Below are 27978 nucleotides of genomic sequence, written 5' to 3'. Positions count from 1 at the left end.
GAGACAGCTGAGAGAGCAGCTAACCACGCTCTGCTACCATTGGTACCGTACATCGCCGCTCGCACACCACAGCAAAACCATCAGGGAAGCGCGCGCGCCCAATGGTGGCGAACGGGATGCCGGATCAAAAACAAAAACTAGGTAAAAAAGAACACCGTGGTCAGTATACTCAGGTTCATTTACTAAGACACAGCATAGGCCTATCCCGTCAATATAAATATATATATATATATATATATATATATACTATAAATAAAAAAAAAAATAAAAGGTGCCTGCAGTAGTATACCTCAAACAATCCTCGTCAGGTGCACTGCATACAAAAATTAGAAACGCCATAATTTTGAAACAAGAAATGCCAATTCCACCCGGTATCCTTTGGCTAAGGGCGGGCTCCTAATGAAATCCAAGAAATAACTAAATAATATCTAAAACTAACTTAAAATTAAAATAAACAAAATATAAACTATATGAATGGCAACAATAACCAATAACAAATAAATAAAGAATATGGGCAGGGTATCACAGATGTTGACTAGTAGAAATGTCCATCATGGTGGCCGTCCTTCAGCAGAGCGCAAAAGCGGAAGGTTCTCTGCGACCACGCATGATGGAGAGATGACAGCAGAAAATCAACTCAATCTCTCCTGGACCTCATCAGTGAGGGGCCGTAAACTTAGCCGCACATGTCAGAAGGAAAAACAGCTCAGCAAACTATAACAAACACTTAATTAAACAAAATATTAAAACTGGAGCTACTCCTAACTTGTACACCACGGCTCGGAGTCACTACCACTCTCCCGGAAAGGCCAAACGCCTTCAAAATGGTCAGTGGGCTCTGCAGCCAATAAAAACCACACACACATAAACTATATAAAACACACATGAGCCGGGGAGATATAGGTATTGAACCGGCTCAGTCCTTCTATTCTTCACGATAATACAACAATCATTCAACTCCTCGTACTACTTCTCATGCTAAATGAAATTGGAGTTTACTTTCTACATAGCCCTTACAGGTTGTATTCCCGAGTTACAATCACACAGAGTTTCATGCAGTAAACATGGTTTTTACAACAATTAAGTGTTTTGCACTTTAATACTGAACTAAGATAAAGTTCAAACTATACAAATCACTGAACCATACCATGACGACGGTTGTCGATGCAACTCCACCCACTGGTACATCTGTACACGTCTCTTGAGCTTGACTGCTCCTATAGTGACCCCATACTCAGGCTCTGTGAGCGGCTCGTTCACTTGAATACGACCTTGGAGAAACACAATCTTGCCTTCATTGGCCGGGTCAACTCCCCCTCTATTGTCCAACTCTACAACACTCTTCGATACACTATCGTACAACTCTTGGCGTACCACTGTCCACACCTGTAATATATCATAGGCCATCGTAGAAAAGAAATCCAGAATTAACTGTTCAATATTTTGAAACATTAATAGCTATTCCAAATTCCCTCTAAAAGTGTTAAAATATTTTAAATCAGACACAATAACACACTTATGGCTGAAATGTGTAGTCCTCACTACCATCAATTGCTTCTTGATTCGGTTAGTCAAACCAATTTTCAAATCAAATCAAATCAATTTGTTTTATTGCCGTAATACACATTTACATGCATGGCATTGTCAAGTTCACATGTTAAAAAAAAAACACATCATCTGACATAGGCCACGTAACTAGGCTATAATACTGAATTTTTATTGTGATTGCAATATATTATAAATTCCTTAGTATCGCATATACATTCTATCAGCACTGATTTTAACTTCTGTTTAAATTTTTTATCATCTAGACATTTTATTCCTTTGGGTAACAAGTTATATATTCTTTAACCCAATTCAAAAGTTGATTTAATGGTTGTTTGAAAATTACATTGCCCAATCCTAAGAAAGTTACTCTGTGTGGTAATATAGTCATGAACTGAGCTATTTGTGGGAATACAATCTAAACTTGCTCTTATATACAATAGCAGCTGCATTAAGTACAATGAAGGAACAGTTAGAATACCAAGACTTTTAAATAAAGGTTGACAATAAGTTTTACAACTAACATTACAAATAATTCTTAAAACTCTCTTTTCTACAATTAAAAGCTTTCCTACATTAGTATCACAGCCCCAGACAATTATTCCATACGATAAATGGTTTTGTATGTATGCATGACAAACTGTCATTAATACATCTACACAAACAGATAATTTTAACTTTCTAATCATAAAAGGTACTTTTTGAAATCCTTTTACATATGTTCACAATATGAGAATCCCATTTCATATTTGATTGTAACAAACACATCCAGAAATGTAACTTCATTGTTACTAGTATTGTTACTTAAACTAAATTTAATACTTTAAGTCTTATCTTTATTCAGACATCATATACATGATACTACATGATGTTAGGTTCACTTGTGTCAATTTGGCCGATGCCGTAAATCTTTGTAATCTCAGCGATCAACATTAAATGTAGGTGAAAGATAATAGTGTTACCCACTACAGCCAAACGATAATAATAACGTATTAAGTTTAAAAGGAATGTGGGTGTAGCTTTGGCAATCAGTACATGATGTTATAAAATCGCAGACACAAATAGTATTTTTCACTTTAAAATACAATTTCAAGACATTTCCATTATACAACACATTTTTATAGGAAAACTTTAAAAAGAGAAGAATTTTAGGTGTTTGTTCAAATTCACCGGAGCTATATTTTTACCTTCTAAATCTGGTAATCTCCAGGTAAATCCCGTGATATGGCAAACCCTAATCAAATATCTTATTACAGTCCAAAATTGTGGGGCCTACAGCTAACACTGAGTTGAAAGATACAATTTTAATTAAAGCCCACTTTGTAATTTTCTTCTTCCTAAAACTATTATGCTGCTTCTCCAGTAGATTATTTCCCTCCAGGTAAAGAAGCTGTTCATAGGCTACTTTCTTTATCAACATAGAAAATTGGCAAAAGTGCGATTTCCTGACAGTTTATTATTTTCTCTTTTTGCTAACTGTTTGCCGTAATGAAACCACTTAGGAATATGATATTATTTAATTTATTATAATAATTCTGTTTGCTTACAACAATCTGAACCACTCAGATTGTAGAAGCCGATTCAATCAAATGAATATCATAATCAAGTCAGGTCACCAAAACAATAAAGAATTTTTATTGCGCTTTATCAAGGATGATCAATTAGCAAGATCAGTTTTGGAGTGGAAAGCAAAGGATTAATTTTGCCCTGCTTGAAGTAAATAAGACGATCTTAATCTTTTTTATTAAACCGGTATCGAACAAATTAGGATGAAATTTTAATGAAACATTTTTGAAACCCCTTTTGAAAGTTAAGAGATTTTTGTTTTGTCTGATAAGTAGGGTTTGTGGTTGGTGTCCCCAAAGTACAAAACTTAAAATAGCAATTTTATAGAGTTTTCATTTCATTTTTATTAGCGATAACCTTCATGTTAGATGTAGCATTCACCCCAGCATGCGTTTATGGAAATATAGGAAACAGAATTTCTTAAGTTTCTTAACCAATTTTAAATTAAATGATTTATTTATTAGCCCAATAGAACATTACATTGTTAAGATATAAAAACACTACATAACAACATGAATTTAGTTTTCCGTTTAAGTGACATGTGATTTTCTATATCCCATTGTCATCCAAAGTAATATCAGAAATTTACAATTTTTTTGTGGAAGTTAGATTATTTTGGTAGAAAGTTATTTCAAGTTGTTCTCTAAAGTTTCTAAATGAAAATTAAATATGAATAATATAGTGTTTTAATGTCACACAGATTAGGTCAGTACGACAGCTACAACTAACACAGAGCATGCCTCTTTGAGCTTCAAAGATGATAAAATGCATAATTATACACTTACTGTATGAATACAAAGATAACAGATAATTAAATTATAACAAATGTAATTGCCACGGTATTTACAAATGTTTGTAAATCATAGCAAGAACGCTTTATCTTTACACTAAAATAATTTGATAGTAAATATTTTACCTATCCCAAAACCAGTGTTAGATTGAACTAAATTTATTTCATGAAACTGTAATATATGCCAATACACGAGCTATGGGATTATTAACCTAATTGACTGTTATTGGTGATTGAAAACAAAATTAAGTGCTAGGCCCACCTCATTTTTGTACAGAAGTCCAACGCTAAACATGAGTGACAAAAGTCCAATGATGCCTCTCATTCTGATCCATCTATATGATTGCTGATACTCCGATTTGTGATCATCGTTTACTTTATTTCCAATACAGGTCTGAAACAAATGAAATGGTCTCAATTATTAAATATAATAAAATAGCTTTGTAACAAAGTACATATTCATCTGCCCGGAAAATAGGCTTATCCCATATTCTATTGTGCTCTGAAGATGAATCACTCTATTGTAATGGTAACTTTGAAATACTCCCCTCCACAAGTCAATGAATAGCGTACAAGAATGGGCTTGAAACATTATCAAGGTGATGGTTCATCTTAAAAATTCTCCTAGATTCAGATTGTATTTTTACTCTGTCTCCACAACTCATTTTAAAAACAGTTTCTGAGGTTATGTAGATTTTCTTCCAGGTTCCATGCATTTCTTCACATATTCCATGTATTAGTTATTAAATAGTACTGATATTCCAGATTGTCTTTCTTTAATTGACGTAAAAGTACTTCGTAAAAGTGAGTAAAAGTTGTATGGGACATTCCGGAGTATATTTTTAATACTTCTAAAAACAAGATTACTTTCTATATAGTCTATATAATTCCTCTGTATTTTAATTTTAGTAGGCGATTTTCATACAAAGAATAATACCAGAAACAAGGTGGTATTATTCTGTGTTTAAAATAAATTATGTAAGAGTAGTTCAGCGATGTGAAATGTTGAGTGAATTTAACCGCTAGCACTAGTGGCTAGTGGCTTGTGCTTTGTGAGAGGAAACCGTAGCCAGTTCTTAGCCTAAGTATAGTTTTCCAGTAAGAACTGTTAGCTGCTTTTACCCTGTAACAACCAAGGAGCCTCTTGCCCATATAAAACAATATCAATAGAAATTGATGTGTAATACTCTCCACCAAATACAGGTGCACTCATTTACTGTGTGTGAAACAATTAACGGCGAAATAAAATTTGAATATTTTGCTTAACTCACTTTCTATAAACCCAAAGGGTTAAAATCAAAATTTGAATATTTTGCAGAACTCACTTTCTAAAATGTCAAACTCCCCAAAGTGTTAAAATTCAAACAACACATTTTATTTATATCTAATCTACATTGACGTTGAACTCTCCGAAGCGTTACCAGTTACACAACGGATTTCACAGTTTGCTGCGTGGAAACAATAAAAGTTTCCAAGATTTCTTCTAGCAGTTTCAATTCCATCAATAAACTGATTCCTCCCACTCCAATGAAGACATTTTTAAATCGTGTAACTATTTTTTTTTAATTTGAGGATCCTTTTTATATTCATCACCAGAGGCTTTTGTGTCTCATCAATACCACAGCTCAATTAAGAAGTGCTAAGTTTTTTATATAATTTAAAGCAAAATCTTTTATGTATACATTGTGCCAAAGTGGAATACAATGGTACAATATGCAGCTTCATACTATGACATCAGTTGTTTTCGGCGGTTTGTAGAACTGCTGAAACCGTTGACTGAAAGGCCTCATGGTGTGCTTCCAAGGTGCGCAAAAGCCCCTTGAGGCTTGTCACGGCAATAGGCCACCCCTTAGAAGAAGAAGAAAAGGAGGAGGCAATGGGCTGCCAGCATGTGATGGGTTACTTGCTAAAATCCCTCTCCACCGTGAACTTGGGTCAATGGGTTGTTCCAAATGCAAGATGTAAAAAAGATCAGATATTTACCATATCTCGTACAAAGTAGATATAACTAAGTAAAATATAGTTTTGATCATTTAAGGCTCATTGGGGCAGATGGTATCTCGAGGTTTGAGCTATAATAAATTCAAACTTTGCGGAAACATACAACAATTATCAGTATAAATTAGTTTAAGGTGGCAAAGAACGGTTATATGACGCACACAAATTGTGAGAAGATGATAACAGAGAAGAAAATGTGAGGAAAATATAGCAATGTGTTTAATGTGCAGTATGATAATTACTTTCTATATTGCTGTAATTCTATAATTGTATTTTTATCAAAACCACCTTGAACAATAGAACTCGAATCACTGCACCTTTACTGTACTAGACTGGCAAGATGTTATGACCATAAGTTCAGTGATAGCTAGAAAGGAGAGGCCATCTCCGGTACAACAAGAAGCAGTTTCAACTGCTTATCTCAATATTGTACTTGTGATGAGAAACAGAAAGGAATTTCAACTAAATTATTGAAACATGTCTGTCATACAAAAACATAACTTTCATTAATTTATAAATCGTTACAGATGAGTATCAAAGAACTTGACATAATGTATAAGACAATACAGGTTACGTTCAAATGTTCCAGCTATATATGAAACCAAAAAATCCAACAAAGTAAATTCATCACGTGTTGAAAATTTACTGAACAATTTCATATCGCTAACTTTACCGAATACTCTGTTTGTTTACTCAAATGTTTTCTTGTTGCTACCAAGGTTACTCCAAAGACCAATGTAAAACAGTTAAAATTTTATTTTATTGCATTTGGGTCCAGAATTTTTTTACGTGTACCATGTTTATAAAGAGTCTATAGATTGTCTCTGTGTCCATGTTTGAATGTTTTTTTTCCGTGCCACTTTTTTGGGATAAGGATTTATGTTTTACAGCCTGACATGCTGCCACACTAATTTATTATATTATTTATTTGTAGCTGATTTAATATATTTAAATATTAAAAAATTGAAGTTGGCACAGTACTTGAATAGAATTCAATGGACCAATGGATGTTATACTTATACTCCAGGTACAAAGTAGAAACGACTCTGATTGATTCAGCACTGACCACTTTACGCTTAGATAAGCTATGAGTTGACAATTCTAGTACATAAATAGAACAGCAAAATGCTATTTCCACTGTCAATGTTATAAAACAGTGTTATTTCTGATCATAACCCCTTAACATGTTCGCTATGTTGTTAAATTTGATTTTATCATGATTATAATTGTTGGTTGTTACAATTGAACTTTCTGCCTAAACTATATAAGATTTCTTTATGTCCTACCATATTGTACATTATTGTCAGTTGTAAAATGGTGTTTACCTTGTAATAAATACATAAACAAGTTATAAAACATAGTTCTTTCCATTTCAATTCCCTATTAAATCGGTTAAAACACTTCTAAAATATACATCTCGCAAATACAGTAGGCTGGACAAAAACCAGTAGGGTTCTCAACTAAAAGTGTAATATGAGTAATGGGTGAGTCATGTCACTGTGAATGAGTTAAAACCATATGTAGTTTTATTTTGTGATGAGTTTAGTAAGCCAAGAATGTCAAAACAATGGCTTGCAACTCTGGTTAGTTGATTTCACTGATATCATCTTCTGCAAAGTATCACTAGCTTACAACTACAAAGTTCAATTGTTTCTTCACACATAGTACTTAGGTATCAATACCTGTACTACACCACTCACAATTGGAAATATTTGCCCTAGAAGAAATCAGTTAAACAAACAACAGATTTTTAAAATTTGAATATTTAACCCATAACTAAGCAATCTAAAATTTGTGTAATTATTTATTAGCCATCTATTGTGGTACCTATTGGATTCCTCCCTTTTGTATAAAATTTTAATGTACTTATTTTAAAACTATATATAATAGATATATATCTTTATCTTAGTAGACTAGCCTACTGTCTTATTAAATTCACTAGGAATGTTTAACCTCTCTACTGACTCTATATTATAATTTTACAGTTTTAGGGAATTAAGTCTAGACTTGTGTAAAATACCCATATAATCACCGACGCAGTACTTACATAATATGCCATAGGAGAATATTGTAATTATTCTGAAATATTTTATTATATGTAAACCCTCCAGTCAATCACAATACATAACAACACAAATACAGTAATTGTAGTAATATAGTAATATGGATGGAAGATGGAACATGGAACTGACAGTTAAACAGGCGTCAGTTACAGAATGATTTTTTTTCTGGCTCAATGATTGCATAGATGCAGACTTTGCTTATTAACCATACTGTATCGCTGTTCTTTATTTTGCGGATGCTTGGTAATTTTAATTGACTCTTCTCTGTAGTTGGAGCAATAAAATAATTTAATTTACATTGCGAGACGTCCCTTAATTAAGAAGCACAAAACTCAGACCCCCTCTCCCTTTTGTAACGGACTTATAACTGTAAACAAACCCCCCTAAATAATTACGTAACATTGCCACCAACATTGTCCGTGGTCCAATCCTGGATTATCCCAAACGTGTGGATTATGCATAGAACGTTGCGCTCTGACGTTCTGCTAGAATTCGGCTCGTATAGTCAAATACGTGGACTTACAGCTCACCGAATTTTAGGCGTCGCTTGGTGAAAACTCTATACTTTTGCTTATTAACGCGTCTGTCGGCATGAAAATTGTTGCTCGTCTAGTATGCATCGTAATGTAACGTAGGGTGGCGTCTGACCTTCTCTCACTAAGTAGATCGGTGTCTTCTCGGATTATAGGTCTGATTACGGGACACGATCACCCGAAGAAGCGTCTTCATAGAGTTGGCATCCTTCGGGAGGATCCGCTCTATAGAATGTGTGATGAACAGGAGAAAACTGCTGAAAATCTTTGGTTGCCCTGCAATAGCAAGGGAGCTGTATGCCATCTTTGGTAGTTTGGATAAGGGTGGTGAATTTCCCCGAGTGAACCTCATAGGTTGTTTTCGGCGGTTTGTAGAACTACTGAAACCGTAGACTGATAGGTCTCATGGTGTGATTCTGGGGTGCGCAAAAGGCCCTTGAGGCTTAAGTGCAAGGCAATATGCCGCCACATAGAAGAAGAAGAAGGTAACGTAGGTCCCAAACTTTTCTGCTGTTTCTGCGTTCATGGGTTTTCAATCCGTATAATATTGGCCTTAAAACTGAGCGGTAAGTGAGAGATACAGTTTCTCCAAACAAATATTTTATTAAACAATGTAAACGTATGGCTTAAACGTTGAAAACCCCCACTCAAGCGGTAAAAAACGCTTGACATAAAGAGATTTAAAATGCTTTACTTGTTAAGGAGACATTTAAATGGAGGATTCAGACTTCTTTCTGATTGCTTTTAAGGGAGGACAATATAATACCAATTTAAAATCTTAGGGGGAACGAGGACAATTTTGTGAACGAATTCAAGCTATTAATAGTTGAGTTGTAATAGTTATGTAACGCAACTCCAAACCCTCCCATCTTCCCCCGTAACGATGCGTAACGCTGCTGACCCCCCTCCCTGTGGAGCGTTACGTAATTTAGGGACGGCCCCTTTATTTTGTATACACATTTTATTAGTTATTTGTGTTAATAGGATTCTGAACATTTGCTATCGTAAATAGTTCTGAAGTTCTTTTAAACCACCCTTTGTCAATAACACAATTTAAACATAGTAGTCTTCTTATTTAAAATAAATTCATGTTTTCATGTCGTTGATAATTAACAGATTAAAAAGTACCTAGAAGTGCCTATGAGACTAGGGTTCAGAATTTGTCGTTTAATAAATCCAAGATATGAAGACATGGTATTAGCTTCTTTGTTTTAGTATGTTTTTATAAAATTTAAATCTGTATTAATTTATTTTTTAATGTTTAAATTACATTAAAGCGTTTTCTGTTCAACTGATTTTTTTGTTACTTTAGTTTAAATTGTTAGTATATTCTATTGAATAGAATACGTAACAATTAACTACAAAAATAAATAACTAATAACTAAGTATGAAAGCGTTCATTTCACCCAGCGTTTTCACGTGCTCTTGCTGACCTTAATAAATTAGATAAATTAGCTAACATTATTCCGGCACAAGGTAAACTGTCTTATTGTTTTTGTTTATTTGAAATAAGCCGATTAGAGTCTATTATGTCTATTATACTATTTTATTATAATTCTTGAAATAACAGTAAATTATTACTACTTCTTATATTAAACTTTATTGTTGCCTGTATGTATACTGGCATGTTGTTTTGAAAGGCTTACATTAATTAAAAAAAAAAAAAAATAATATCAATTCAAGTCAACTGTTTAGTTCGTCAAATATATTTTTCCAATGGCACATGAGTAGGAAATAATTTTAGTTTGAGTTTTTCTCCAGGTCAGCATAAATTATCACTTTTACATATATTAACTATTAATATGTATTTTAATGAATTCTAAATATATAATTATATATACTTTAGTCCAAAACTGCTGTATATCATCTTGTCGTTAAAATGCATATCAACATAATATACACCCTAATTAATTATTCTAACGATATATATCCAGCAAATACGCCTTGAGACCAACATACAACAACTTTAGCATTTTATACTTTTGTATCGTTATTTATTTGTTGCATATGCTTCTTATTGTCAATAACCTATTATTGTTGTATTGCCATTAGCCTACATTCAACTTATTGAGTAATTTGTATACACGTGATGTTCAAGTTTGTTGATAAATTGGTATTATTAATTATATATTTTTTCTGTTCACTTGTTTTAACTGCATGTTGTAATGTTTGTTATGGAATTGATTTATTTAAGTTACATGGTGTATTGTAAAATTCCAAATATATCTAGTATAGTATTCATAGCATTACTACGAAATACTAATACCATAGTATTAGAAGTTGTTCTGACAATTGTTTTGTAATAAATGCCCACATCGGCTGTTCCATTGTGGAATTCGCTTTGCCGTTGATATCATAAATAAATACAAAATTTGGACGTCCGTTTCTAAGTAACTTTTTTAGTATATGACTATATTCGTTTACCTCAAATTCAAAATATTTCATCTGATACCTCTAAAGTTTACTCGCATATAATGGTGTATTATGTCTTGTTCATAGCCACCCTATATAAAGCTTTTGAAACTTTCACGTGATTCATTTGAGCAATAACATCATATTAATAGATGTTTTGGTGACTTGGAAATCTTGAAGCTGTATCAAATTATTAACGAAAACAAATTAAAAAATATATGTAAACAAATTTGCAATAATGTGAAAATCAACATAAATGTAAACACAATACAATATTATGGTTGTTTTGATGAAAGAAAGCATGTGATACTGCATTGTATTTTGCACCATACACTCATACTCATACTTCATACTTATTTGTTATGTTTTAATATACGGAAAAGTTTAAAAGGTCAGACCTTTGGTCAACCTTGCTTGCATTTTTTGACAATCTTTGAATAGTACTATAGAAACACAACTAACTTAGAATAGATTAACCAACAGCGATCTATATCTGACTTTCTGCTGTAACTATACGTCTTTTTGAATCAGCTGACTTGATATAAATATTTGTTTCTTATTTATTCAATTCATTCATTAAATAATCTTTTCGCTTGCTTGTTGTGTAAAGTATGTATTTGGTTGTAAAGAGTTGTTTTCTAGGCGATTCAAAGTAATTTTATGGATTCAAATAAACCAAATTATTCATAGGAAATTGTTATGGGGGCTAAGGACTCAAAACAAATATGTATAACTTACGAAGAAGCTGTAAAAAGAGGTAAGGGTTTTGAGGCTATGAATCAGCCATTGAGTAGGTTTATAGGCTGTAATAAATTAGACGAGTAATTAACAGGCATTTATCTATAACAGACACAATCATGTTTAATTAGAAGGTTGATATTTAATATAAATGCTAAAGAAACGTATCTTATATTTGGTATAAACTAGGTGAGGTTGGAATGATCATGATTTTCAAATGGGTTTCCCCCATCTTTTGAGGAAACTAAAATTGAACAAAATTCTGTCATTAGGGTGACGTATTCTTTACACTGAGACCTAAAGATGATAGTAAATAATAATTATGATTATTTTGATTATATAAGCCCAACTTTAAAAACATTGTAAATCTGTTTTAAGTTAGACCTGCCTGTTGGGAATTCAGGTACACCTGTTTTAGACAATCTGCAAGCAACTTTTTTAATCCTCATGAAGGACATATTCATATGCCAAATATTTTAATTTATGGTATTTTGAACAGGATGTGATAAAAACTTCAAATATTGTGACTACCCAATGGTTTTAAAATTATTAACTCATATAGTGTAGTCTAGTCCTATTAAATTGAAACCTGGATAAACATTGCGTTTTGGGACACTTACTAAAACAAACTAAAGCCACCTTTTATATATTGACTGCTGCAGGAGATTAGCTTTGTGTATGTGCTAGTGGTGTTAGGTGGGAGCCTATCAGGGATTATACATTGATTTCTATTGGTAATTCTGAGCAATTATTTCATCAACTTTCCTTTATATTTTAGTATGACAAGCAGGCAGTCTTTACAAAGTTGGAAACATGAAAATTAAATTTTGGAAAGCCATAGTTGATGTTACTGATTGATAAGAATGTTCTGTGTCCACATGTTATAAAAAGTGTAAATTTATCCTTACTTTATTTAATTGATCAGTAGGCTACGATACTTTCTCACAGAGTGCCAAATCATACGTGATCCATTAAATGCTCCTGGCCATTAGTGCAAGCTTCAGTTAATCCCAACCCACATTGCTAGCAAAAAGAGAAAAAGTCCTTCGAGATAGTGTTCAAAATTAAATTGAGATCACCTGGACATCTCAACCCCTCTTAATATTAGGCAAGATAAGATGTGACACATCAACAATGAATCTTCTTATTGCTTGGCCACACAAACAATGGCTTTCCAACAGTTAATTGTCTTGTTTATGCCTTAGAATTGCCTGATCATCATACTAAATTATGAAAGACATTGAAATGAACTCAATGTTCAGAATTACATTTATACTATTTATCTGTAACTCGGGAGTAATATATTTTTACTCAACAACATACATGTTCTATGGATTTCTGGGTGTCATTCATTTTTCGTCTTTTGTTTCGATGACCTTGATAATGAACTTTTTATACAATTCAGCTGATTGTTTTGGTAAACTTCATTATTAACAAGCTGTGTGTGTAGTAGGCACATGGGAGCTTAATTGTCATCTATTAGATGTTCTAACACTTAATTAATTTCTTTTGTGTTCTGTAGTAAAACCAGGCAAGGCTTTTCCAAAAAAAGTTGGATTATGCCTTGAGCGTTGTTTTTCAAGTTTTTCTAAAGTAAGCAAAAAAAAAAAAAAAAAACAAAGCTGTTATGTTTGTGTATTAATTTCATGTAACTTATTAGTTGGATTCTAAAGGTATTTCATGACTTAAATATAAGAAATATAGCGTAGTTCTATTTGTGTATTCATTTCTTACACGTGTTTAATGTTCCAACACCATATTAATTTATTTTATGTTCTAATAATAAAACAGTATGTCGTGTTTTTAAGTACAATTAAGTCTCACAATTGCAAGTTATTATATAGATAAGTAAACATTTTAAATTGAAGTATAATGTCAAAATCGAAAAGAAATGTAATTTACATACGAAAGTTAAAAAGGGCACTTCATAATCGTAGATGGGCGCCCACAGCACAGGGTGGGAAATGTAATGTGTACTATGGATGACCATGGGCATACATGCATAAAAATACATGTGATAATGTTTATATAATAAAGACATATCTGCAAAGTTTAGTTGTCTTTGGTTTAGTATTAGGAATAAAAAATGTTTCAGTACACATGTATTGAGTACAACAAAATCCAGCAGTAAACTGAATTTTTGTGATTAGTTACGTAAACTGACATTAATACTACAAATTTTAGTGAACATTTTTTGATACATAAGTATAGTATTGTGATATATAATAAGATTTTGTTACTCGAGCTTAAGAGAAAATAATTGGTCTTCACAGACCTGCTGGCTGACTCCAATGGATCCTCTAGGACATCCCTAACGTTTATGTTTATATAATGTCTAATACTAATTGTTTTTAATTGGATTTGAAATTAAACATTTTTTATTAAAACACTTGGTCCAAAATAAAAAAGAGAACTTTTGAATGATGACATTTTGAATTTATCTATGGCAATGCTTTTTGAAGTCTGATTTATTGAAGAAAACATATTCAAATTTTTAAATATGCTGATAACAGTGTGATATTTTTAAATGGCTGCATAGAGTGAAAATTCATCCCAATTCAAACCCTGCTCTGAACATGTACTGTCTCTTGGTTGATAATATGAGATCTTGTTTGGAGGCGATGACCTAAACTCACTCTTGCCATCCTGAGTATCTTGTCACTCTGGAAGCAGCTGTTAGGTCCTCATAGACTGATTGCTGTTATACTCAGCTCTTGCCCTGAGTATAAGTGAACAAATTTTAAGAATTTAAATTACAACAACTATATTCTGTTGGAAAAATGCATAATTTAAGCTTGTTTTACATATTTTGTTGATATTCAAAGGTTACATAATGAACAGATCCAGATAACTTCTTCAACATTCGTTGTTCTTAGGCTTAAAACAGACTGTTTCCTATCTAACATCTACATTTGCTGGTTAACACTGTGTATAAACATTGCTCACACAATTAAATTCTTAAGATGTTTTGCTCCTCTGTGGAGAGTCATCAGGATCAGAGTCAGTAGGTTCAGTTAACAGTTGTTAAACTAAAACAAACCGGAGTTAAACCGAATCAACTGATAAGAAATAGTTAATAATTTTTAAAAAGCTGGTAGTTTTTACTGAAGTATTTTTTAATTTATAAAACTAGTTATGCAAAAAGTACAAAAATTTTCATGTTATTTTTAAAGGTACTAATCACTAAAAAAAGATCATTAAAAGAATGTTTATTTTTTAGTTTTTCTTTTCCAAAAACAACATCAGATCTGAAAGAAAAAAATTTTGACACATACTTCTGTATTTTGAAGTAAAGTTTAATTGAACACTTAATTGTTATTGAAATACTACTAAATTGTTTTCAAAACAAAAGTAAACTATTTTGATGAGTACCTGTGGTAACTTAGGGGAAATAGTATATATTATGAGTTTAATATATGATCAATTATCATGCATAAGTTATTGATTCCTTACCCACTAATGAATAAGAATACTTGCTCATACTTTTCTATTCAAAGTTTCATTGCCGTATAGAATGAGAAACTTACTTTTTTTAATTCTCTTAGATTCAGTATAGTGTAAATTTCAAATTTCAGTTGAAATCGTTCAGATTCATAAAATACATTGTAGTAACATAAAGGTTTATAAATTATTGCATTCTTACATAGAAAACAACACAATGCAGTAATTTAATTAGAATCCTATTGTTTCTGAGTGAAAACAACTCACATAACGTACTAAATGAATGAGCAAAAGTCAATCTTGCCAATTCTATCCATTTTACGTATGTATAAAAATAAAAATTGAACACCAAAATCTCAACTTTACCCTGTCATAAGTGGTTTTGACACTCAAATAATTTTTATAGGGTGGATAACTATGTTTTGCCTTGACCAATAATAGGTTGCTTGGATGACATAAAGTTAAAAGAATCATATGTGGTAAATAACAAAGATATACTCTATAATATTGATCTATGTTTTTGAGCTTTCATACAAATGTATCAATTACAAACCAAAAGCAAAAACAAAGTTCAAATTAATAAATGAACTATACATGATACAAATATCAGGGGACAAGAAGAAACATTGGAATCATCTATAGGTTTGAATTTAAAATATCTCAATTATTTACTTTTCATTCTGTATGTACTAAATATAACCTTTTGGAAAATCAAAATCAGTGTCTAATTTCCAAAATATTAGGTGCTGCTGCTCTCTATATTCCTGGGTGTTCCACACCCTCTGTGACGAGGGTAGAAGGGTCAGGAGTTCTCTACTGAATTGTTTTGAAAATTGTACAACAAAAACATGACTTTTTATGTGGTTTAAAACTTTAATTTGGCTACTGGCACATTCTTGTATTAAAATATTTGTATGTTCAAAAACTTGTTTTACATATTGCAGCTATATTAACTACAAGGTTTGGAAGATTCACATTAAACATTATATTACTCAAGGAAATTGATTTTTGGGTAAAACTGCCTAAAACAGACCACAGGTTCAATCATAATAGGCTATTTCGTAAAATAATTAGCTTTTCATCTGGCTATTTGTTTGCATGTGACTTACACTTGAAATTTGTGTTGTGGGTAGGTTTGTGTTAGATCATTCCATCTCAAATGAACCAATGGTCTGGACCTTGACCTCTCAAATTTATATAATTTTTGCATGGAAGTTGTACCTGCCAAGAGTTTTATTGTGCCTTTTTGTTTTTGAGTGACTGGAAAACCCCACAAAAAGGCAGTTTTTGGCCATATCTCAATATTTTGTAAACAACGTAGCTAAAGAACTATTAGAGCTCTTTAGCTTAGATTTGTAGCATTCTTTTCAATTTGAAATGATCTTTAATTTTATACACACATGACTTTGTTTTATATATTTGAATTATCCCAAAAACGGTTTTGAAAAAACCCAAAATACAACCCCTTCAATTTTGTTGAAATAAATATGTGATTTACAGTGTAACTGACAAAATATATGCAAAATTAAATTTCTGAATGGGATATAAGTTGGTTCTTATTTAACAAAATATTTTGGTACTGGAGTACACACTGCTTTTGGTGTGAACAGCCATGGCTGTGTACATTAAGTAAGGTACTGTGTTCTGCAATCAATTAGGAATGAAATTATCTCCCTTTGATAGTAAATATTTTACATCAGTTTGATTGATACTTCTAAATAATGAAGGAACACGTGTTTATGTATCTTAATAGTAAATGTTTTAATAAAGCACTAACATTGCATACTGCAAAGTTTTTATTGCAATACACCTTCTCTTGTGGTGGACTTCAGAAATTTTGCATATATGTTGTCAGTTGTAGTGTAAATAACATATATTTTTTCGTCAAAATTAAAGGGAACGTATTTTGGGTTTATCAAAAACAGTTTTTGGGAGAATTCAAAATATACAAAACACAGTCATGTGATGTATCAAATTATAAATAATTTCAAATGGAATAGAATTCTTTGTTTGAAGGTTATTTTTGACGATGGAAGGATTGTGAAGGAAACAGGATTTTTCCGGACATTTGCCATCGTTCAGTGAAACAAGAAAACAGTAACACTGTGTGTTACTGTTTTCTTGTTTCACTGAATGATAGCAAATGTCTGGAATAGAATGTCACAGATTTGAGCTCTTTAGCTCTAATAGTTTTTTAGCTTTGATGTTTATAAAATACTGAGAAACGACTATAAACTGCCTTTTTGTGGGGTTTTGCCTGTCACTCAAAAACCCAAAGGTAGACAAATGTAAAATTTGGCATTTGAACTACTCTTGGTAGGTACAACTTCCATACATGAAGAAAACATCAATATCTGAAAGGTCAAGGTCCAAAATTAATTTCTCATTTTAATAATTGTGAACTTCTGTACAAACATTTCGTCGATCTGTAAACGTAATATAATGTATAGAACAATCCAAAGTGAAAAACAAAGTTAGTGACATAAATGTGAAATTTAAAAGAATACCATTACAATTAAACCTTGGTTTAAATTATGGCTGTGGATAATTTGCAAGATTGCATGCCTTTAAATGAAACTAACACGATTATTAAAAGAAAGTAAATTATCATCACATGTGTTAGTGTAATATGTTTTACTTAATCAATTAAAACCGGTATAAGAGTTTCTGTCCCAGAACAATCAGTTTTATGGCCACATTAAGATTACTGCGAAGTTTAAATTCGTTTAAGTTTAAATTAAATAAGATTGTTACCATATATAAATGTTGTTAAGAGAGCTTGAGAATCTGTTGGATTTACTGGCTGTTCTGTAATTTTTCAATGCTCATTAAAAAGCCCCCAATTCTGCTATTCAAAACGTTGTCTAGGTTTTACTGCAGTACCAATGATTCTGGATAAGTAAATAAAATAAAAAATAAATAAATAAGAATTTCATTGTCATTAATCAATAGACAAAGTCAAATCCGCTATATTAAATTATATGAATAACTTAGGACAAAGTCTTCTTACAATAAAATCCAGAAAAAAAAAAAACTAAAAGACAGACAAAATAATTTAGATCAACTGTGGAAACTATAGCAAAAAGTCAATCTATAACTTAATCTAACAACAAACATCTTATAAAATATCACATTGACAGCTCTTTGGATTCAAAGAACTTCTGAATAGAATAAAATGGTAAATTAACCACAAGCCCATACAACTTATTCTTGAATTAAGATATAGGTAGTTCTGCCATTTCTGAAGGGAGTTTGTTGAACATTTTCAAACCTAGTACCTTATAACTTTTTTGAGATTTGGACAGTCTACAAAAAGTTGTATCAAAACATTATTATTCCTTGTATATAATCGTGGATGTCCTGTCGTAATTTATGGGCAGGTAAATTACTTTTTGTAAATAGTAGTACATAAAAAATATAAAAATCAAACGTGAAGTAATCATTCAATTATTTTAGCCCCCAATCCCACTATTCTAGATTTTATTGCAGTGTTAATTAGTTCTAGACAAGCAATCAATCATATCATTATTCAATTAATACATTTTTTACAATGAATGCGAGTCACAATGTGTGTATGTATAATACTAATATAGATATAATACAATTCTTAAAACTAATATACCCTAAGTGATCTAAGGTTCCTTAATGCTGGAAAGTTCATAAATTATTTAAATGAGTAAAGGGCATGCATGCTCTGTCAGAAAGTCTTTTAACATATATTAAAACATTTTTGTTATCTATATATTTAATAAAATTTGGAATTTGATTATAAAACTTTATCCCCTCACAAGAAGTTTTATTTTTTTAAATTCTAGGTTGTGATGTAATAAAACTAAATTATTTTTGTTCCTAGTGTCATATGAATGATTTTGACTGTTCATCAGGATTTTGCTTCCATTGTTTCTTATATACATAATAGATTACATAGTATAAAGACTATACACTCTTAATATTTTTAAATCAGCAAATATATTTTCTATGGTGTCATCATAGTTTAAATTAAGCATTGTTCTAAGACCTGTATTTTGTACAATTAAAATTTTGTTTAAATTCTTAATAGTAGTTCCTCCATACACACAAATTCCGTATGTGAGACTGTATAAATGCATGAAAGATAGTTTTAAGAACATAAATACTATGCAGAAATTACATTCTCCCAATAACAAAGATCCCAGAATTTATTTTATTCACATGCTCAATGTGATCATCCCAGCTGAATTTTCTGCAAGTAATTGACACTGTACAGTACTTACAGTATTTTAGTTTTAAAATCATGCGTTTGCTACAGTGAGTGCATAAAAATGATGCATATTTTAACAGTGACCGAAGCGGAGTTGAAGCGCTTGAAGGAAGCATTCAAGAGATTGTCCAACCTAAATGGGTTTATCAGCAAGCAATCATTCGTGAAGGATGTGCTTGGAGATGGGGTACCGGTGGCGGTTGCTGAGGTTTGTAATCATAATTATAATCATAGTTTTTGAAGTTGTATCTCATATGTACAGATTTCCATTTCAAAATTCATGGACACATGACACTATTCAAGAGTTCCAAAGGAAGATCAATTACAAATTTACTGAGGTTATTGTTGTATTACCAGCCACAAGTTCCAAGTCATCAGCCTTGCATCATCGGTCAAGTCACATGTTGAGTCAGCACAAACTTCAGTTACACAATTAATTGAGTAAAGTCTGAGTTGTTCATAGACAGTTGTTCATACATAGACTGAGTTGAACATTTTTATGATTCAGTAAATTGCAAGTTGCATTATTGTTCAAGTCACATGTTGAATCAGCACAAACTTCAGTTACACAATTAATTGAGTAAAGTCTGAGTTGTTCATAGACAGTTGTTCATACATAGACTGAGTTGAACATTTTTATGATTCAGTAAATTGCAAGTTGCATTATTGGTCAAGAAGTGATTCCTTGTACGTTGATTTGTTGTGAAACAGGGTTAAAACAAAAGCTGGTGTTGCATTAGCTCAGATTGTCATATCCAAGATGTTATGAGAGGTAATATTTATATAAAGGCACTTTTTAGACTACCTTTGATATGAGGATCACCAATATACAATTAAATTAGAGACTGTTGATATAAGTTAGAGTATATGATAAACCAAACACCTTAAACTAACTGTGAGAAGATGAATTAATGTATGTTTTATGAATGTATAAGAGTGGAAGGACCTGTTTTACATTTATAATTTTACTATATAGCTGATTTTTTATTAGGGATGCTTTGGTATTACATTATTGTATACTATTAAACATGACCAGTTACATCAGGAGTGCCCAACCTTTTTTTTACCCAAGGGCTACATTGTAAAGCCTTTATGGCCAGGCGGGCCAACATCCCAGGGAAATTTTGGAATCCCAAACAAAACGTATTGCCCGGGGGTTTGTTCCAGAAATCTTGTGCAAAATATGATTTTTAAGGTTATTTGGCGCTTGTTTCCTGATTATTGTAATTTCTTATTATTTATTAGTTGTTAGGTAAAGGTTTATAATATATTATGTGATTAGGTACTTTTAGTAGAAATAAATATAAACCCAGACTTTTGGATGTTTGCTCTAATTCTGAGAGAACAATAAAAAAGTCACCAATAAATTGAATACATTGATTTTAATTAATCCTACTAGGATACTAGGACATACAAATTACGTGGCGAGTGGTGACCTTGAATTGGGTAGGGGTTACGTCGCCGCACCGCGCGCTGTGCCGTGCTTTACGCGCGCTCTATTCGCCAGCCGGCAGCCACCACCGTAGTCAGTGAAATCTGTCTGCAACTACTTTACTTCTTTGAACACTCATACTCCACCAAATGAATACGGCTCGTTCTACGTGAAATCGGCTGGACTGCTTGGTTCTCAAGATTTGTATTTATTTAATATTTCAAATGCTTGTAAACAAATTTGGTTGTTTTGGCAACAAGGCGGGCCACATAAAACTGACTCGCGGGCCGGATTCGGCCCGCGGGCCGTAGGTTGGGCAGCCCTGAGTTACATCATAGGAAAACTCAACAACGGAAGAAAACTTCTTAATCAATATGCATAAAATAGCCCAGAATTATAGCTGAAATTTTTACACTACTGTAGCCTTACATTCCTACTCCAAACTATACTATAGATTTTGTTAAAATGTCATAAAATGAAGTTAAATTATTTTGCAATTTATAGTTGTGATTAGTTTTCAATTGGAATCAAAACAAAATAATCATTCTAAAGTAAAAATTTCCAAATGTCATAGGGACTTGTTTTGCAGGCAAGATTTTCTGCTTGTTTTACACGCACTTATTTCTTCACATATTCCAATTTAATATTTTTAAGGCTAAGCAACATTGCTAAATCTTGATTTTGCATCAATCATAAATCAAAGTACTTTAAAATGATCATTATTATTTTGTCTGCTGGAATGCCTCAGAGGACCAGACCAACACATCTTGATGATCAAAAACTTACCAGTTTGATCATGTCACAAAAAAAAATCAAATGTTTTCTTTCATCTAATAGATCTAATAATTAATGCCATTTGGAATGATGAGATAAAATGAAAAGACAAATTATTACCACATTCCCTGAATATGGAATGTTGTTACCATTACTAGGGCTATTGTTTTCAGGTAATCACAAATTTTGTTCATTAGTTAACAACATTAGTTATATTTCTTTTTTAACTATTAACACACAAAAACACATTTTCAGTGAAACATAATGTTCTAGAAATAATATGAAAAGTAGGCAATTAATGAAGCTAATTTTTTCACTTTTATAGGCATGGTTCTTACACAAACAATATATTATTTGTATGAATATTTTTGTTGGATTTAGTTATGTTTAATATTCCAAGTACGTCATTGGATAAAAACTATTGAATTTAAAGTATGTATTTATAAGTTTGAGTTAAAGTTAATATGTTTAATCAGTACTATATGTAGGCCTAATAAAACAATAATCATTCATTTTCCTTTCACCTTATTACATTTACGTCTTTGCTTTTTTATGTTGTGCCTGCCTATTTGAACTTTGCTGTCATCACCTGCAAAGTATTTTAATATTGTTTATTTTATCCTTTTTTACATGTTGTCTGAATTTTGGTATTTCAAGATTCTATCAGTACCGTTACCGTCAACGTCGATTAATTTTTTAGGGGATTCTGTACAGTCTTTTTTAGGGGACTGTACAGATGCCCCTAATAAAGACTATAACAGCAATATGATTGCATAAGTTAAATGTTGTGGAATTGTGAGGGTGGTTTCACCTACTCCACCTCATCTGAAATGGTAGTGTTTGTGATCACTGGTCTCTTTCTGATCGGTCTCTTACCAAAGAAGTGCTGTGTTCCTTAGAAGATCAGAGGACAATAGGGTTTTGATTACCCAGGAGGAGAGAAGGCTCCTTATCCTAGAGTGGTAGGTTTCATGGGATAAGGATACAGGAGTGTGGTATCATGTGCTTAAGAAAAGAGTATTAGTGTGTGTTCTGTCCAGTAGGAGTCTCTCACTAATAAGATATGCATTAATGCATTTCCCGCCTAAGAAACTTGGATTCTAAATAGCTTCTCCCAAAAGAGTAATTCTTGTACGAGGTTCAATGACATGTTTCTCTGTGTTTTTCTGTATCGACTACCCATGGGAACTTATTTAATTTATAGGTACCTGTGATTTAGTGAGATTGCTACATTCAATGCACCATCAGAGATTACATGGTGCTCATGAATATCTACGTTTAGACTGTAAAATTATGTAAACCGTTACTTTATTACTCTTATTTACCACTAGTTCGAAACAAATTCTAAATTTCAGATCTTGAGAGTAGTGAGAAGTAGTACAATCAAGGATTGCTTTCTCTTATGTAGATGTATATTTTTCACGTATTCCTCTTACCCCACTCTCTGAGCAGACAGTAAATAGTTCATTCAGTAATAAGTAACGTTTAGATTTCATGTAAATGTGCAGTTATGACATTCATGAGACAAATCATGAATAAATTATTATGAAATCCCAAAACATTTTACAGTTTATGTAGGCTAATGAAGCCGTGACTATTTTTCAACTTCTTATTCATGTTATTTAAAAGCATGAAGCTTTGTTCTTTAGTATAACCCCAAAATAATGTAAACGTAATGTGTTTCTGCAGTATATCTACACAGCATGTGGAGGAACAACGAAAGGCATCGCTTTGAAGGAGTTACTCTGCGGCTTGGTGCTGATCACTCGGGGTCAAGAGGATGAGAAAATCAAATGTAAGATTTATCATGTTGCTACTCAAGTTTGAAAGCATGTTAATATTATAACTTCTGTATTTCACAATGTGGCAGGTGGGTTTTAAGTAGTAGAAATACTCAATTATAAGTTTTAGAACAAAAGAAATCATACCGGCAAACAACAGACAAAAGTGTTATTTATTCTGCTAATATTTCCAATTTGTAAATAAATGAATGTGTATATTTTCAAAACTTTTGACTTGATGTTGTTTGTATCAAATACCTATTGCTGAAACAACTTTGTAACAATTTCAAAAGTTTGTGAATGCTTAACAGTTTGGCTGGAGAACGAATTAACAACTGAAGTCGTTATTGTAGATTGGAATAGAAATGTCCTTATCTGTATTCACTATAGCTTATCATCTAGGTCACATTAATTCATATAAATTGATTGGAAATGCCATGCAATAAAGCTTATAGTTCTGTTTATTTTTCAACATTTGTGGTCCTAAAATGTTCAAAACTAAATGTATTGCAAGAAGATATCATGAAGGTACATTTAAATTTCTATAATAATACCAATTTTATGTAACAATGTACAAATAATGTAATGATGTACAAATAAGTAAAATATAAAGAGTTTATTAAATAAACACTCCAGCCTAATAGATTTTTTGTACACCTAACTGTAATCTCAAATATTGCAGGAACTCAGATACAGTGGTAAATATAGCTTGTAATCTTTTAGAGCTACTACAATTTTACAGTGATAGTTTGCATGCTGTGTTAGATAAAGCAAGTGTTATCTCCAGAATTATCACTAACACTGAATAGTTGGATTAGATTAGTGTGTCCACAGTGTGAGTAGAGTTCCTTTATCACCAAGAATCATATCAACCCTAAGGTCACTAATCTTGTTACAAGTTATTTCTTTATGTGTGCTGAAAAGTAATCAAATACATCTCAAATATTCTACAAAATGGTTATTTTGGTAGCTAGATTGTTTACTATCACAAATATACATAAAGAATTTTAATGCCAGTAAACTACCACCTGATTTCTTTTAGTTTCATCAAAGAGAGAGAGAGAGAGAGATAGAGAATATCTTTATTTCACGATCCTAAAGATTAGAAATGGTGTCACATACAGATACAAAACATACAGATACAAAACAAATAAACAAACAAAACAACAACATTTAAAAACATTTTTAAACAGCAACAACAATATTGTCAATAAGTAAATAAATTACTAATATATTAACCAATAAGTAACTAAATTACTAATATATTAATAACTTTTAATAATCTAAGGGAAAATATCTGTCCAATTTAAAAATTCGTTTATGTTGTAAAAAGGCCTGGTTAACAGCCACTGATGCAGTTTCTTCTTCATCACTTTTATTGATTCTTCTTTCTTTACTTCGTCAGGAAGACTGTTGAAGAATCTAGTCCCCACATATGATGGTTTTTTTCTCAAAATATGTCCTGTGGTGACTGGGTAAAGTAAAGTTGTTGCGATGCCTTGTGTCATAGTGATGAAGGTCCCTGTTCCGTTGCATCTTCCTTCCAACTGCGTTAAGAACTGTTTCTTGTATGTATAAACTTACAACAGTCAGTATTTTCCATTCTTTAACCCTTTGAGCGCCGCCGCTCCCGCGCGCCGTCGTTCGCTAGACCGCCAGGCGTTTTGAGCACCGCACGGATCCAATACCGCCACGGCAAAATCACCCGTTTTTGCATGGTCACATATTAAATTACATAACTTTCGTAAATTTTGAGCTAGCCTTTTAGTTTTGGTTTTGTTTTTGAGGGGAAGAGATGTACTTTCAGTTGATGTAATAAATTACAGTTTTATTATTTTTTTTTACATTTGTTTAGTAGTATGTATGCCTGTCGTAATTAAAAAAATAAAAAATCTTAAGTTTGAAGTCCAAAAACACACTGAATAAGTAATTTGGGCTCAAATAACGTTTTTTAACCTAAAAGTACGTATTGTTTTGAGCATATACTAAAAGTTACTAATATATTCCACAGAAATTGCATAAAATAATGTAATGTAAGTAGAATTCAAAAAATTTCAAAAATTCCGCTGTAGGATGAAGATACACTTGTTACTATAGAAACAAGTAAATATCAATATTTTATAGTTGAAATGAAGCAGAGCAATACAATTCAAAGTTGATATAAATATATTTTTATATATATTATGTTTAAACTATAAGGACAAAGACGTAAAGTTCACAGAGCCACTATAGTGGCCCGTAGCGCTCAAGGTACCGCATACGGCGAGCCACTATAGTGGCCCGCGGCGCTCAAGGTACCGCATACAGCGAGCCACTATAGTGGCCCGCGGCGCTCAAGGTACCGCATACAGCGAGCCACTATAGTGGCCCGCGGCGCTCAAGGTACCGCATACAGCGAGCCACTATAGTGGCTCACGGCGGTCAAAGGGTTTAAATACCTGTCTACAGCTATCAAGGGGTTTTAAACAGGCCATAATTCTTAGAGCTCTTTTTTGCAATACTAAGACCCGTTCAAGATTCTTTGCTGAGGAAGCACCCCAAACAAGAATTCCGTATCTAAGATGGCTTTCAAAAAGAGCCTGATAGGCAATCATGACAGTATCAGATGAGCTGATAGCCTTAGTTCTTCTAATTGCAAAAAGAGCTCTACTCAGTTTGTTGCACAGATCATCAATATGTGTTGACCATGTTAGGTTAGTCTATTGGATAATCTATTGTCAAAGGCTGTAAACTTCCGGTTGGTCCTATAAGGCTTAAAAAATTGAAACAGTAGCCTGGTATTTATTACTGGGTTATTTAAGTTTAATTACTATCAATATAAAACACACATTTTAGTAATTGTTCCTAATTTATTAATATAGTATAAAATATTCTTAACCCATGTGGGATCGATGTGTTCCTATTTGTTTAAGTCGTAAAAATAGTGTAATAATTTTAAAACAAATAATTTTAATGAGTATTTATTCATTTCTTGATATACTGAACTTTGTAATAGTTCGTAAAATGTAAAGTGAGGGAGAGAAATACATAGACTAATGAATGAAACTGAAAAAGGTAAAATAATATAGGAAAACAAGTCGTCTAGAGGTCCTTCTGGAATTTAAATAGGTGGCACATTTCTTGTCAATAATATTAACCCCAAATTTAGTGGAATTAAAGTCTACTGTAAAACAAAACAACCCACTAGAGTAGGTTTAGGCTGTGTACACGCGAGTAACACCAACAGATCGACTTGAATGGCACTCTGTTCAAGGTCATTGCGCGAATGTGGTATAGTGGCATTACCTGGCTATCCTGACAGTTACTGAGAACTTGAGCAGGTTGGCCTACCTCCTTGCTGACTTATAACAAAATCTTCTTACCTCTGTATTGATTTTATCCACGCGCGCGCCTGCTTAAGGTATAATGAAAATAAAACTTGATTGGCATGTAAACTTCAACAACTAGCTTGATTTTGAAATAAAGTAAAAACATTTCGAAGCAAAATAAATTACAGTATAACCTACAATATTACTATACAAGCGTGGTTGGACCCACATGGCAAACTTCCAAAGCATAATCTAAATGTAAAAATATTTTTGTATTGTCTCAGTTTAAAAGTGTAGGTTCCAAATTTTTAAGTGTCCAGGTTTCATTTTTGATAGTTACAAATATATCTGAAAATTTTGCATACGTTTTAACCCTTCCAGTGCTGCAGTGTCACTGTTTGATTCAGTATATTTGAGCGTACAATTCGAGTATTGCTAATTTAGATAGTTCGTATTTTGTATAGCACATTGTCTTATGTGCTTCTAAGTGACATGACGTGTGCTGACAGTCACAAAATTATATTCTAGAATAATTTTGTATATTTGCATTGTGGTTGTCTGAAATGCTTCACTTCAGCATTTTACAAACTGCTATTATTCTTGATTCATGTATAAGTAGCTATGCAAAACTATTGTATTATCATTTCTATGGAGCATAAATCTTCTTTGTTGTCCTGATGTTGAATATTGAACTGTAGTAAACAATGGTGTTATCTATCAAAGGTTTGTGTATCTGCCACCATTGGTTACAAACATTGTATTGTTCACTTTGGCTCGTGTTTGTTGTTTTCATTTTACTATGTGTGACTGATTTACCAGCAATATGTCTCAAGAGAGTCAGTTATTTTTACTATTTCTTTTTCCGTGTAACATAATAATGTAAAATTTACATTTTGGTAATGGTTTCTACATTTTCTTGTATTGAATATTTTTATTTTGGAACCTATCACCGTGATGTACAACAATGTATTTATAAAACAAAACAGGAATTATAAACTTAAACATTACAGTTTACACAAGACTTTTCACAACACTTGTATTTTAGTAAAAATTAATGGCACTTTGTGCACAAAATTTGTCAGATGGCTGCAGCTCTGGAAGGAATATAAAAGGGAATATTTTACAATCCCAAATAAATGATTGGTATTGTTAAAATATAGCAGTACCATCAATCAGTTTATGCATGAAAAAAATGAAAGAAAACTTGATATTTTACATTTTGGGTCTATAACGACTTGGATTGTTGATCTTAATATTCCAGAGTATTAATATATAAATCATCAATAATACATCCAAGACGATATAAAATATTTTTTGATTAGTAAAGATCCTAGTGAATATTAAGTACAATGTATTA

At 32.1% G+C, this 27978-nt stretch overlaps 2 protein-coding genes across 4 annotated transcripts in view; one reads left to right on the top strand and one right to left on the bottom strand.

The window, feature by feature from the left end:
* The window catches only part of LOC124370013 (transmembrane protein 43 homolog), a 34917-nt gene extending 26840 nt beyond the window's left edge, over positions 1 to 8077 (bottom strand). The window contains exons 1-3 of the mRNA XM_046828288.1: positions 7947 to 8077; positions 4164 to 4295; positions 1148 to 1386 (exon numbers count right to left, since the gene is read on the bottom strand). Coding sequence (XP_046684244.1) covers positions 1148 to 1386; positions 4164 to 4295; positions 7947 to 7958 — 383 coding nt within the window. The 5' untranslated portion in view covers positions 7959 to 8077. The remainder of the gene's footprint in view (positions 1 to 1147; positions 1387 to 4163; positions 4296 to 7946) is intronic.
* Positions 8078 to 11460: 3383 nt separating this feature from the next.
* LOC124370011 (ubiquitin carboxyl-terminal hydrolase 32) overlaps positions 11461 to 27978 on the top strand; it is a 142720-nt gene continuing 126202 nt past the window's right edge. For 2 of the 3 annotated variants that reach the window (XM_046828286.1, XM_046828285.1), the window contains exons 1-3: positions 11461 to 11664; positions 19407 to 19534; positions 23222 to 23327. In XM_046828286.1, coding sequence (XP_046684242.1) covers positions 11607 to 11664; positions 19407 to 19534; positions 23222 to 23327 — 292 coding nt within the window. In that variant the 5' untranslated portion in view covers positions 11461 to 11606. The remainder of the gene's footprint in view (positions 11665 to 19406; positions 19535 to 23221; positions 23328 to 27978) is intronic. The other variant, XM_046828287.1, reaches the window with a different exon arrangement.

The sequence above is a fragment of the Homalodisca vitripennis genome, chromosome X (genome assembly GCF_021130785.1).
Source record: "Homalodisca vitripennis isolate AUS2020 chromosome X, UT_GWSS_2.1, whole genome shotgun sequence".
In the NCBI taxonomy this organism is placed as follows: Eukaryota; Metazoa; Arthropoda; class Insecta; order Hemiptera; family Cicadellidae; genus Homalodisca; species Homalodisca vitripennis.
The sequence above is the reverse complement of the archived record's forward strand: the minus strand, read 5'-3'. Positions and strand labels throughout refer to the sequence as shown.